The sequence below is a fragment of the Salvelinus sp. IW2-2015 genome, unplaced genomic scaffold, assembly GCF_002910315.2.
Source record: "Salvelinus sp. IW2-2015 unplaced genomic scaffold, ASM291031v2 Un_scaffold1619, whole genome shotgun sequence".
Lineage (NCBI taxonomy): Eukaryota > Metazoa > Chordata > Actinopteri > Salmoniformes > Salmonidae > Salvelinus > Salvelinus sp. IW2-2015.
Window position 1 is genome coordinate 110,447 of NW_019943038.1, and position 14,577 is coordinate 125,023.

Below are 14,577 nucleotides of genomic sequence, written 5' to 3' on the forward strand. Positions count from 1 at the left end.
CCACCCCCGCATCCCAACAGAGTTGGTGCTAAACAATTTGCCCCTAACCCCCCCCCCCGGGCCAGTTTCCAAGACCGAGATTAAGCCTAGTCCTGGATTTAAAAGCATTCATTTTTTAGTCCAGGACTATGTGTAAAATTTGAGGTTGGGAAATCTGATACTAGATCTGTGGTTAGGGGGTGTCTTCTTTCCCCAAACTATTTGACCGTAACATAGTTGCTAAGAAACACGAGGAAGAGATGGTTGTTAGTGTCAGTTGGGATTTGAACCTGAGACAGACATGGTCTGTAGAATATTATCTGGTTGGAAAGTAGAAAACAAAACGAGTGATTTTACTTACCTGACAGTTTATCTTTATACAATGAACAAGAAAAAAAGGTCAACGTTTTTTGTTTCTTTGTTGTTTTAATAAAGCAGTAAACTTCGAGCCTGGGTGAGATGCCAGAGTTGAGTTTCTTCCCGGTCACTGGGGAGACATCCCAAATATAACCCTATTCCTTAGTGCACTACTTTTAACCAGAGACCTATGGGCATTAGCATGCCATTTGGGATGTACCCACAGACACACAGCACAGAGGTGGGTTTCTAGTATCTCTAAGGGAAACAACCCAATCTGGCAACCCAGATCTGCCAGCCACTATACCCTGAAGGTTTCTGTAAATTAACAGAGACGGCAACAACTACTACCCTACGGCCCTGTTCAAAGGTAGTGCACTATATTATATATATGGTACTGTGTGTGTTTGTGTGTATATATATATATAGTACCAGTCAAAAGTTGACACACCTAGTCAGTTCAAGGTTTCATTATTTATATAAAAAAAAAAAAAATTCTACATTGTAGAATAGTGAAGAAATCAAAACTAGGAAATAACACATGGTAACCAAAATAAAATATTTTATATTTGAGATTCTAAAAAGTAGCCACCCTTTGCCTTGATGACAGCTTTGCACACTCTTGGCATTCTCTCAACCAGATCATGAAGTCACCTGGAATACATTTCAATTAACAGGTGTGTCTTGTTAAAAGTTAATTTGTGGAATTTCTTTCCTTCTTAATGTGTTTGAGCCAATCAGTTGTGTTGTGACAAGATAGGGGTGGTAAACAGAAGATAACCCTATTTGGTAAAAGACCAAGTCCATATTTTGGAAAGAACAGCTCAAATAAGCAAAGAGAAACGACAGTCCATCATTACTTTAAGACGTGAAGGTCAGTCAATATGGAACATTGAAAGTTTCTTCAAATGCAGTCGCAAAAACCATCAAGCACTATGAAACTGGCTCTCATGAGGACCACCACAGGAATGGAAGATCCATAGTTACCTCTGCTGCAGAGGATAAGTTCATTAGAGTTAACTGCACTTCAGATTGCAGCCAAAATAAATGTTTCAGAGTTCGAGTAACAGACACATCTCAACATCAACTGTCCAGAGGAGACTGTGTGAATCAGGTTACTACATTAATCCATATGTGTTACTTCATAGTAGGAGATGTCTTCACTATTATTATACAACGTAGAACATTTAAAAAAACATTTAAGAAACACCCTCAAATGAGTAGGCGTCCTAACTTTGACTGTTACTGTGTGTGTGTGTGTGTATATATATATATGTATCTCTCACACACTTCTCTACAAAAATGTAGGAACAGCGGGTGTTCCTGCCATCAGACAGCATTTTAAAAAATACTGTAGAAGATCAACTGAAACGGATCAGAGGCTCTGGGGAAGAGAGAGAGAGACCATCTACAGAACACCTGATCAAACTAAGATAAATACACGTGGGGCTCTGTCCCAACAATCCATCCTAATTTACCACTCAGAACGCATGGCTAACACATCGCTTCATCCATAATAGTATGCACATTAGGATTATTGGGACGGAGCCTTGGGACAGTTCAGAAAGCTGTTGGTGGCTGGCTAGAAAGAGCACAAGCAGATTCCTAACTTATCAAAGACTAAAATAGTATGGAGAGAGGGGGGATATGGATGAGAGAGAAAGAAGGGGGAATATAGAGTGGGCCAGGGGTTTTGGGGCGTTTGGGTACAGTAATGACTCATGAGCAGAGAAGGGGATGAGGGGCAGCTTCTAGAGCGTGGGACCAGGAAGTGGGCAGGAAGTGGTGAAACAGGAACAGGCTCCCTCAGTGGCAGCAGCCTCCACAGTGCCCTCCTCCACCGTGGCTGTGCCCCTGGGCCTCGGCATGTTTGGTCCGCCGCGACAGGATCTCATAGGTGCAGTCGTCGCCACAACAACCAGACATACTGGGGGAGGTGTCGTCGATATCGAACCTGGGGAGGGATAAAGGGGTGGTAGAAAGAAGCACAGGAAGGAGAAAGATGAAGGGAAGAGTGGATTGAGTACAGTACCAACAGTGATCTCGAAAAGAACAAAATCATGTTTGTACATGCTGAGAAGCAGCTGTTGATGTTGCTATAGAAACCCACTGTAAAGCTTCTCTGAAGAACTGGTACGCCCCGTGGTTGTGTTTGAATACTGTTAACATCACCTTCTTCATCTGTGTGCTAGAGGCAGAGAGAGAGAGAGGCAGAGAGAGTTGGTGATGGGTTACAGTATATGGATGAGGAACTACACTGAACAAAAATAAATGCAACATGGAAAAATGTCTACGTTTTTACTGAGTTTAGTTGAATTTATTTAAGTAATTTATTTCTTTAAAATGATTAGGCCCTAATCTATGGATTTCACATGACTGGGCACGGGTGCAGCAATGGAGGGCATAGGCCCACCCACTGGGGAGCCAGGCCCACCCACTGGGGAGCCAGGCCCACCCACTGGGGAGCCAGGCCCACCCACTGGGGAGCCAGGCCCACCCACTTGGGAGCCAGGCCCACCCACTTGGGAGCCAGGCCCACCCAATAAGAATGAGTTTCTCCACCACAGAAAGGCCTCATTACAGACAGAAATACTCCTCAGCACACCCCCTCCGCCGATCCCACAGGTGAAGAAGCCGGATGTGGAGGTCCTGGGCTGGCGTGTTTACATGTGGTCTGCGGTTGTGAGGCCGGTTGGACCTACTGCCAAATTATCTAAAAAACGTTGGATGTGGCTTATGGTGGAGGAATGAGCATTTAATCCTCTGGCAACAGCTCTGGTGGACGTTCCTGCAGTCAGCATGCCATTTGCACACTCCCTCAACTTGAGACATCTGTGTCATTGTGTTGTGTGACAAAACTGCACATTTTAGTGGCCTTTGTCCCAGCAGAAGGTGCACCTGTGTAATGATGATGCTGTTTTAATCAGCTTCTTGATATGCCACACCAGTCAGGTATATCTTGGCAAAGGTGAAATGCTCACCAACATGGATGTAAACATATTTGTGCCAAAAATCTGAGAGAAATCAGCTGTTTGTACGTCTGGAACATTTGTCCTTTTTTCTTCTTCTTCCCAGCTCATGAAACATGGGACCTACAGTTTACATGTTGCGTTTATATTTTTGTTGAGCTTAGTTTGAAACTTAAAGCAAATCTGTCCATATCTGCATATAAATAGTTTGGAACTCTTTCCTATTGGTCTGTTAACTTAGTTACCACCTGGTGATGTCACAAGGCAGGCCAAATGATAGTGTATATACACGGAGCAAAAATGTAAACACAACATGTGAAATCCATAGATTTATTTAACTTGGCAAGTCAGTTAACAACTAATTCTTATTTTCAATGACGGCCTAGGAACGAACGGTGAGTTTACTGCCTTGTTCAGGGGCAGAACAGATGTTTTACCAAGTCAGCTCGGGGATTCGATCTTTCAACCTTCTGGTTACAAGTTCAACACTCTACCCACTAGGCTAACCCACCCCCCCCCCCCCCTTCCGTCCTAATGAATTTATTTCCATTGACTGATTTCCTTCCATGAACTCAGTAAAATCTTTGAAAATTGTTGCACGTCGCGTTTATAGTTTTGTTATGTACTATATAAACACGTACCTGTTGGCGATGAGCTGTAGTATCTGGATGAGGAACTTGCCCAGTCCTTTCCTTCTCACCCTACTCTCCAGCTGGACCTCATAACTACAAAAACAACAACACACATCAATAACCACAATAACACTGGTCGAGGTTCAACCCAGGTTACGTCGTATCAAAGACTCTAAAAAAAGGGGACGTTACCAACAAGTTGGACCAGTTGGACGGGGATTTTCCCCCGGACGTGTGCTCGCATTTACAAGATGTAATGAACGCAGCCCTTTCGACAGACTAGTGTCCTGCTCAGGGGGTTTACTTGAACAAGCTGCCTCACACACACACACTGCAGAAACAGGAGATCACCATAGGGCAGGAGCCTCAGACAAGGAAACTATATATATAAAATGTAAACTACTATACAATAATCAATTTCAATACTACTAGCTATAGCAAAGATGCTAATAACTAACCCAAGATAGACCAGAGCCAGTTGTCTCCAATGAGAGCAAATTAATCCTAGTGGGCAGAACAAGCAAGGTGGTGGGCAGAGCCAAGCACAAGCTAGTGAGATTCTATTGGCACATTCTAGCATATATTTGCATATTTCCACTGACCTACTCTGAAGTGTGCATTAACTCAATTCACTCTTGCAGTCAAAGAATAATTTTTTTTTTTTTTTAAATAAACTTTGGCAAAGGATAAAGTCTACAAAACTTCATCCACTGTTCATAACAGATTACAGTTTTGGAAACCGAAAACTGCATTGAGAGCAGATGTTTTATCGATGAGAAAATGTGCAGAATGCATCTCACACCATCTTCTCCCACTGCCAGCCACTGGGCTTCCTCTCATCACCACACAATGCTTTGCTAAAGTATTCAACCCCCCTTTGCATTTTTACTATTTTGTTGCCTTACAACCTGGAATTAAAATAGATTTTTGTGGGGTTTGTATCATTTGATTTACAAAACATGCCTACCACTTTGAAAATGGAAAATATTTGTGAAACAAACAAGAAATAAGACAAAACTTGAGGGTACATAACTATTCACCCCCCAAAGTCAATACTTTGTAGAGCCACCTTTTGCAGCAAATACAGCTACAAGTCTCTTGAGGTATGTCTCTAAAAACTTGGCACAATTAGCCAGTGGGATTTTTGCCCATTCTTCAAGGCAAAACTGCTCCAGCTCCTTCAAGTTGGATGGGTTCCTGCTGGTGTACAGCAATCTTTAAGTCATACCACAGATTCTCAATTGGATTCAGGTCTGGGCTTTGACCAGGCCATTCCAAGACATTTAAATGTCTCCCCATAAACCACTGAAGTGTTGCTTTAGCAGTATGCTTAGGGTCATTGTCCTGCTGGAAGGTGAACCTCCGTCCCAGTCTCATGTCCCTGGAAAACAAACAGGTTCCCCTCAAGAATTTCCCTGTATTTAGCACCATCTGTCATTCCATCAATTCTGACCAGTTTCCAGTCCCTGCCAATGAAAAACATCCCCACAGCATGATGCTGCCACCACCATGCTTCACTGTGGGGATAGTGTTCTCGGGGTGATGAGGTGTTGGGTTTGTGCCAGACATAGCGATTTCCTTGATGTACAAAAAGCTCAATTGTAGTCTCATCTGACCAGAGCACCTTCTCCCATATTTTTGGGGAGTCTCCCATATGCCTTTTGGCAAACACCAAACGTTTGCTTATTTTTTTCTTTAAGCAATGGCTTTTTTTCTGGCCACTCTTCCATACAGCCCAGCTCTGGAGTGTACGGCCTAAAGTGGTCCTATGGACAGATACTCCAATCTCCGCTGTGGAGCTTTGCAGCTCCTTCAGGGTTATCTTTAGTCTCTTTGTTGCCTCTCTGATTAATGCCCTCCTTGCCTGGTCCGTGAGTTTTGGTGGGCGGCCCTCTCTTGGCAGGTTTGTTGTGGTGCCATATTCTTTCCATGTTTTAATAATGGATTTAATGGAGCTCTGTGGGATGTTCAAAGTTTCAGATATTTTTTTGGAACAAAAACCTTATCTGTACTTCTCCACAATTTTGTCCCTGACCTGTTTGGTGAGCTCCTTGGTCTTCATGGTGCCGCTTGCTTGGTGGTGCCCCTTGCTTAGTGTTGTTGCAGACTCTGGGGCCCTTCAGAACAGGTGTATATATCCACTGAGATCATGTGACACTTAGATTGCACACAGGTGGACTTTAATTAATTAGGTGACTTCTGAAGGTAATTGGTTGCACCAGATCTTATTTAGGGGCTTCACAGCAAGGGGGTGAATAAGAGCCACTTTTCCATTAAAAAAAAATATATATACTTTTTTAAACAAGTTAATTTTTATACAAATCTATTTAAATTACAGGTTGTAATGCAACAAAATAGGAAAAATGCCAAGGGGGTAAATACCTTTGCAAGGCACTGTATTTGGTAGTGAATGGAAACGTCGACCGGACGTTTCACATATACAAGTCCAGCAAAATATCTGGGTCATTGTTCTATCTGTGGCTATAGTAACAGTCAGTGTCACTTCCTGTAAAAGGAGACCATGACAACCCCTTACCAGTATAGCACCTCCTCCCCGCACTCGACATCGAATCGGAAGTGAGAGAAGGCCACGGGGGAGGAGTCTGTGTCTCGAGCAAGCAGATACCACGCCCTCTCGTCCTTCATCTCATCCCTCTTTTCTCTCTCCTTCCATCCCCACTCGCTTTGTTCATACCTGCAGCATAGAGGTCAGATGTCAAGCACTGGCCTACATGATTGGATGGAATGTGAGTAGTTTGTTGTGATTGGGTAGAAGACTGTTAGCAGGAGTTAAATCGGGCTGGGTAGCGCCTGGTCCGAGACCCCAGTACCTTTGACCCAAATGAGAACCGAGACCCCGATACCTTTGGTTATTTGAATTTCCAGAGCCAACAACACAAGTAATCAACAGCAAAAATCAGACAAGCCCATAGTAGAATAATTTACCCATTCAATTGTTCAACCTGTGTCACTTAATGCGAGAAAATTATATTCCTCTCCGGGGGCTTCAAATTACAGTACCACACTGGGAGAGAAATATACATTCCCAGTCATTGTACAACACTCAATGCCATCGCAGGGGGAAAAAAACTCATTTGAAATCAGTTTTGAAAAAGAGGATCACTGAGCTTTCTAGTGTTACTAAACTATACTTATCAAAATCCAAGACATTTTAGAAGCAGTGTTTTTAGCAGCGCCATTAGTTTAATGCCATGATAGCGCTCACCAATGGCACTGAATGCATAGGGAAGACCGGGTTAAATGGATCAGGCTCAGGTGTAACTGATGGGCCTACAATATACTCACAGTGCAGGATCCTTGGCTGGCTGAGTGCCAGTGGAATGGTTTATTTTTTTGGGGGGGGGGAATTCAAGTCTTCAATATGTTGCTAACTAAATATTAGGCTAGCTAGTTGATAGAGTTGATCTAGCTAATGATTAGCCCCCAGTGGGGTACATGCAGACGGGCAACCCTTAGCCCATTTATTTCTAGCCACTATGCTACTTCAGGTGATAACGCTTACTGCTAAATAGAACACCTGTCTGATAACATGGACAGTATGTTATTGGCTTCATGTCTGGAGGGGGGGGGGGGGGTTGTATTCTAAAGTCAATCAGAACTGACATTCTCCCCCAAAAACATTTTAAGTCCCTCCGAGACCTGTAGTAAAAAGCACGCCCTTCACCATCACCCCAATTCCATCACTCCTCCCAGCTCCCCTCCCTCCTTACAGTGTTTGCATGTTGGTCCGGGTCAGCTCGTAGGCCCACTCCACAGACATGGGGTTGAGAGTGGACACCCTCTTACACTCGATCTGGAGATTTAATCTGGAAGACCAATAGAGCAGTTAGCTGAGCAATCTCTGTTAATCAGCCAGAGTAATTAGCCACTTATCAGCCAGAGTAATTAGCCACTTATCAGCCAGAGTAATTAGCCACTTATCAGCCAGACAACACCCATAGTAATAGAGGTGGACAATCTCTTACCCGTTTCTGTCATACTTTTTGAAGACTGGGAAAGCAGCCAAAGGGTCGTCCAGCTGTGGGAGGAGAAACAGAGAGAGGAACAGAGAGGAGAGAGAAACAGAGAGGAGAGAGAAAGAGAGAGGAGAGAGAAACAGAGAGGAGAGAGAAACAGAGAGGAGAGAGAAAGAGAGAGAGGAGAGAGAAACAGAGAGAAACGTGTTGACGAGCTACAGTCAGACACAGTCACATTACCAGGAAAAACTGGAGCTCTTTTTCAATTAATATCTTTCCTTGATTCCTCACACCCGTCCTAACATCCCTTTCAAAATGCTTAAAAGAAGGTCAGAGGGGGGTAGACGGTCAGGAGGGAAGAAGGTCAGAGGGGAGGTATTGACCAATAGGGTTGTGGAGGTAGAAAAATGATTATCATCCTACGGCTGGCCATGCTTTCCACCTGGTTATCCCTACCCCGGTCAACTGCCCTGCACCCCCCACAGCAACTTGCCCAAGCCTCCCCAATTTCTCCTTTACCCAAATCCAGATAGCGGATGTTCTGAAAGAGCTGCAAAATCTGGACCCCTACAAATCAGCCGAGCTAGACAATCTGGACCCTCTCTAAAATTATCAGCCGAAATTGTTGCAAGCCCTATTACTAGCCTGTTCAACCTCTCTTTCGTATTGTCTGAGATCCCCAAAGATTGGAAAGCTGCTGCGGTCATCCCCCTCTTCAAAGGAGGAGACACTATAGACCCAAACTGTTACAGACCTATATCTATCCTACCTTTCTAAGGTCTTCGAAAGCCAAGTTAAACAGATTACCGACCATTTTGAATCCCACTGTACCTTTTCCGCTATGCAATCTGGTTTCCGAGCTGGTCATGGGTGCACCGCATAAACGATATCATAACCGCCATCGATAAGAGACAATACTGTGCAGCTGTATTCATCGACCTGGCCAAGGCTTTCGACTGTCAATCACCACATTCTTATTGGCAGACACAACAGCCTTGGTTTCTCTAATGACTGCCTCGCCTGGTTCACCAACTACTTCTCTGATAGAGTTCAATGTGTCAAATCGGAGGGCCTGTTGTCTGGACCTCTGGCTGTCTCTATGGGGGTGCCACAGGGTTCAATTCTCTGGCCGACTCTTTTCTCTGTAGACATCAATGATGTCGCTCTTGCTGCTGGTGATTCTCTGATCCACCTCTACGCAGACGACACCATTCTGTATACTTCTGGCCCTTCCTTGGACACTGTGCTATCTAACCTCCAAACGAGCTTCAATACCATACAACTCTCCTTCCGTGGCCTCCAACTGCTCTTAAATGCAAGTAAAACTAAATGCATGCTCTTCAACCGATCGCTGCCCGCACGTCCAGCATCACTACTCTGGACGGTTCTGAATATGTGGACAAGTACAAATACCTAGGTGTCTGGTTAGACTGTAAACTCTCCTTCCAGACTCACATTAAGCATCTCCAATCCAAAATCAAATCTAGAATCGGCATCCTATTTCGCAACAAAGCATCCTTCACTCATGCTGCCAAACATACCCTCGTAAAACTGACCATCCTACCGATCCTCGACTTCGGCGATGTCATTTACTAAATAGCCTCCAATACCCTACTCAATAAATTGGATGCAGTCTATCACAGTGCCATCTGTTTTGTCACCAATGCCCCATATACTACCCACCACTGTGACCTGTATGCTCTCGTTGGCCGGCCCTCGCTTCATATTCGTCACCAAACCCACCGGCTCCAGGTCATCTATAAGTCTTTGCTAGGTAAAGCTCTCCCTTATCTCAGCTCACTAGTCACCATAGCAGCACCCACCCGTAGCACGCGCTCCAGCAGGTATATTTCACTGGTCACCCCCAAAGCCAATTCCTACTTTGGCCGCCTTTCCTTCCAGTTCTCTGCTGCCAATGACTGGAACGAATTGCAAAAATCACTGAAGGTGGAGACTCATATCTCCCTCACTAGCTTTAAGCACCAGCTGTCAGAGCAGCTCACAGATCACTGTACCTGTAAATAGCCCATCCAACTACCTCATCCCCATACTGTTATTTATTTATTTTTTGCTCCTTTGCACCCCAGTATCTCTACTTGCACATCTATCACTCCAGTATTTAATTGCTAAATTGCAATTATTTCACCACTATGGCCTATAATCTTACCTCATTTGTACATGCTGTATATAGATTCCCCCCCTATTGTGTTATTGACTGTACATTTGTTTATCCCATGTGTAACTGTTGTTTGTGTCGCACTGCTTTGCTTTCTCTTGGCCAGGTCACAGTTGTAAATGAGAACTTGTTCTCAACTGGCCTACCTGGTTAAATAAAGGTGAAAACACAAAAAAACAAGTAATCATTGAAAGACAAATTGAAAGTCAGTCAACTTATTGGTTCCTTACCCTCTGTCCCCTCACCTTATTGGTTCCTTACCCTCTGTCCCCTCACCTTATTGGTTCGATACCCTCTGTCCCCTCACCTTATTGGTCCCTTACCCTCTGTTCCCTCACCTTATTGGTTCGATACCCTCTGTTCCCTCACCTTATTGGTCCCCTACCCTCTGTCCCCTCACCTTATTGGCTGTGTCCACCTTGGCACACACTGCATCCATGGCTGCCCTCTCCGCCAGGCGAGCCTGTTTCTTCTCCTTCGCTTTGTTTGACTTCCTCTGGAGAGGGTGGAGAGAGAGCGGGATGGAGAGGGTGGAGAGAGAGCGGGATGGAGGGGGTGGAGAGAGAGCGGGATAGAGAGGGGAGATGAGAGCTGGATAAGAGGGAGGAGAAAGAGCGGTGATGAGAGGGAGGAGAGAGAGGATAGAGGGAGGAGAGAGAGCGGATGGAGGGAGGAGAAGGAGAGCGGGATAGGAGCGGGGAGAGAGAGAGCGGGTTGGAGGGGAGAGAGAGAGGGGATGGAGGGGGAGGAGGAAAGAGGGGATGGAGGGGGAAGAGAGAGGGGGATGGAGGGGAGAGAGAGGGGATGGAGGGGGAGAGAGAGAGGGGATGGAGGGGAGAGAGAGAGGGGGATGGAGGGGGAGAGAGAGAGGGGGATGAGGGAGAGAAGAGGGGATGGGAGGGGAGAGAGAGAGGGGGGATGGAGGAGGAGAGAGAGAGGGGATGGAGGAAGGAGAGAGGAGAGGGGATGGAGGAGAGAGGGATGGGGAGGGAGAGAGAGGGATGGAGGGATGGAGGGAGAAGAAGGGGTGGAGGGGAGAAGAGAGGGATGGAGAGAGGATGGAGGAGAGAGAGAGGGATGGAGGAGGAGAGAGAGAGGATGGAGGGGAGGAGAGAGGGGCGATGGAGGGGAGGAGAGAGAGGGATGGAGGGGGGAGAGAGAAGGGATGGAGGAGGGGAGAGAGAGAGGGATGGAGGGAGGGAGAGAGAGGGGATGGAGGGGGGTAGAGAGAGAGGGATGGAGGGAGAGAGAGAGGGATGGAGGGGGAGAGAGAGAGGGATGGAGGGGGAGAGAGAGAGGATGGAGGGGAGAGAGAGAGGAGGAGGGGGAGGAGAGAGGATAGGGAGAGAGAGTAGAGGGGGAGAAGGAAAGGGATGAGGAGGACAGAGAGGTATGGAGGGGAGAATTAGAGGGATTGAGGAGGAGCGAGGAGGAGGGAAAGATGGATGTAGGGGAGAGAGAGGGAGAGGATTGAGGGAAGAGGATGGAGGGAGAATGGGATGGAGGGGGGAGGAGGGATGAGGGGGTTGAGAGAGGGATGGAGGGGGGAGAGAGGGATGGAGAAGAATTGGGGGGGGTGCATATCAGTTGGTCAATCTTCAAGCAGAAGGCAACATATGTGTTTGCACATGACGAGTGAAGTGAGGGACTAGTACACATGTGTACCCCAATATTGTTTCAAAGACAAAAACGACGAATGCATGGTTTTAAATGACACGCGCACTCAGAGACTAACCAACAGGTGCAATGCCTTTACCTTACATACCCGTTTATAAAAGTAGACAATGTAAGACTGGTATGATTACAACAGTAACAAACACATGTATGGTCAGCATGTTGGAGCGGATCTACAGCTACAACTTTCACTCGTTTACAGGAAGCAATTCGGAACACGTGCCTAGTTATTAGCGTCGGAGGTGCGTTTTAGGAACTTAACTTAATACCTTACTGGCAAACTAGCTAGCTAGTTATGCTACTGCTTCCCACCCCAGCTAAAAACACACGCATTGGGTTCTAAAAAATAAAAACCTAGCTAACTAACTAGTCATTCTCAAATATATTCTGAACAGGTAAGACAACTTCAGAGGTTAGTTAGCAGGGTGTAGGTTCTACTCAACTATGGTAGTTATGATGAGAAGCCTTTCTAAAAATGGATTCCTAGCTAACTTAAGTGGCTAACAAGCTAGGCTAGCGGTGGCATCACACTTGATAAGACACACGGGAGAACGTTACACCAATGCTCCCCCCCCAGAAAAAATTGCAAAATAAAACCGGTGCAATCGATAGTGGTTAAAACTAGCCACTGCAATCACAAAGCAGGGTTATTTTTAAGTTAGCTAGCTCACTGTGTAACTAGCTAGCTTGTATAGCCACTTGGACTTTCTGTCTGCCGCCCCTTCAACCATCAATTCCGTGGTCTTCCCTTTCCTCTTTTCCTCTCTACATCACGCATTCACGGGGATCATGATTTCGGACAGTCTTTGTTTGATGCAAGCGTTCACATGTCCTTCTCACAAACACAGACAGACGGTCAAAAACTCACCCCCATATCGCTGTTTTAAAACGACCGCTGTGTCTTGCTGTTGCTAGCTAGCTAACTTAGTCGCTAAATTAATGTGGTTTCTTGAAAAGGGGCAAGATAATGTAAAATGCTAGCGGTTTAGCAAACTACCTAGCGCAACTGGCTACAAAAGAATATGCCCACAATTGATTACACTAAAGTTCACTAAACGACAAAAACGTATTTTTTTTCCGCCAGATTGGCGCCAAGAGAAGGGGGTGAATTACGTCTCTTGGCCCTACTCCCTCTTCCTTTCCTCCCTCCCTCACTCTTTCTCCTCTTCTCCGACCAACATTAGCGCGAATATCGTTTCCTCTAAGCTTTGGGGAAATGACGACACCGCGTCTTTAGGCATTGACGTTCACATGATTGGTTTTAGGTGGTCAGTAAAGAAAGAAACATGTCAATTATAATTATCTCCAAAATCTATAACTTGATTATCTTTGAACTTTTCCATTTGATTAATTAGGATTTGCTGCCTTGCTATGATGCTGTTGTCTTTAGGTCTCTCTTTATGTAGTGTTGTGTGTTTTGTCCTATGTTTATATTGTACTTTATTTATTTTTTAAATCCCAGGCCCCCGTCCCCGCAGGAGGCCTTTTCCCCTTTGGTAGGCCGTCATTGTAAATACTAATTTGTTCTTAACTGATTTGCCTAGTTAAATAAAGATTAAAAAAAATAAAAAAATTAAAGAATAGATAAGAAACCTTGTATATTATTTTATTTATTTATTTTGTTGTAAAAATATGAATAATGATTTTTTTATAGTAATTATTTAAGAGGGGCTGAGGTAGGCAATATTTTTGGAGACAATAAATCGATTGCCGCTATTGAGGCATGGTTGTCCAAAGTCTACACTGGATCAACAGTGTCTCAGTTGGTAGAGCGTGGTGCTCACAACGCCTGGGTTATAGATTCGACCAGTATGAAACTTACTATAAGTCACTCTTGATGAGAGCATCTGCTGAAATGTAAATTTCTGATTTCATTTTTGTATTTTTTATTACACTTCACTTTCACGATGTCACCTACAGCAGTGTGTAAGAGGATATCGAAATATGTTCCTCCAACAAATACAACACCATTCCTTATTGAGAATCTTTCGTTTAGGTAGTATATTATAAGCCATGGTTACCCAAAGTAGCCACCCTTTGCCTTGATGACAGCTTTGTACACGCTTGGCATTATCTCAACCAGCTTCACCTGGAATGCTTTTCCAACAGTTTTGAAGGAGTTCCCACATATGCTGAGCACTTGTTGGCTGCTTTTCCTTCACTCTGTGGTCCAACTCATCCCAAACCATCTCAATTGGGTTGAGGTTGGGGGATTGTGGAGGACAGGTCATCTGATGCAGCACTCCATCACTTTAATTCTGGGTAAAATACCCCTTACACAGCCTGGAGGTGTGTTTTGGGTCATTGTCCTGTTGAAAAACAAATAATAGTCCCACTAAACGCAAACCAGATGGGACGGTGTATCACTGCAGAATGCTGTGGTAGCCATGCTGGTTAAGTGTGCCTTGAATGCTAAATACATCACTGACAGTGTCACCAGAAAAGCACCCCCACACCATCACACCTCCTCCTCCATGCTTCACGGTGGGAACCACACATGTAGAGATCATCCGTTCACCTACTATGCGTCTCACAAAGACACAGTGGTTGGAACCAGAAATCTCAAATTTGGACTCATCAGACCAAAGGAGAGATTTCCAAGCAAGTCTCTTCTTATTGTTGGTGTCCTTTAGTAGTGGTTACTTTGCAGCAATTAGACCATGAAGGCCTGATTCACACAGTCTCCTCTGAACAGTTCATGTTGAGATGTGTCTGCTACTTGAACTCTGTGTAGCATTTATTTTGGCTGCAATCTGAGGTGCAGTTAACTCTAATGAACTTATCCTCTGCAGCAGAGGTAACTCTGGGTCTTC

The 14,577-nt window shown here is 44.9% G+C and overlaps 1 protein-coding gene across 1 annotated transcript; it reads right to left on the reverse strand.

Annotated features, from left to right (window-relative positions):
• Positions 1-2,002: 2,002 nt before the first annotated feature.
• On the reverse strand, positions 2,003-13,008 carry LOC112071458 (N-alpha-acetyltransferase 40). Its single transcript, XM_024138929.2, has 8 exons — positions 12,633-13,008; positions 10,491-10,586; positions 7,924-7,976; positions 7,669-7,764; positions 6,474-6,632; positions 3,947-4,030; positions 2,447-2,524; positions 2,003-2,290 (listed from the first exon to the last, which is right to left on the reverse strand). Exons 1-8 carry the CDS (start codon positions 12,636-12,638, stop codon positions 2,143-2,145), a joined length of 720 nt encoding a protein of 239 aa, XP_023994697.1. The 5' UTR covers positions 12,639-13,008; the 3' UTR covers positions 2,003-2,142.
• Between the last annotated feature and the right edge of the window lie 1,569 nt (positions 13,009-14,577).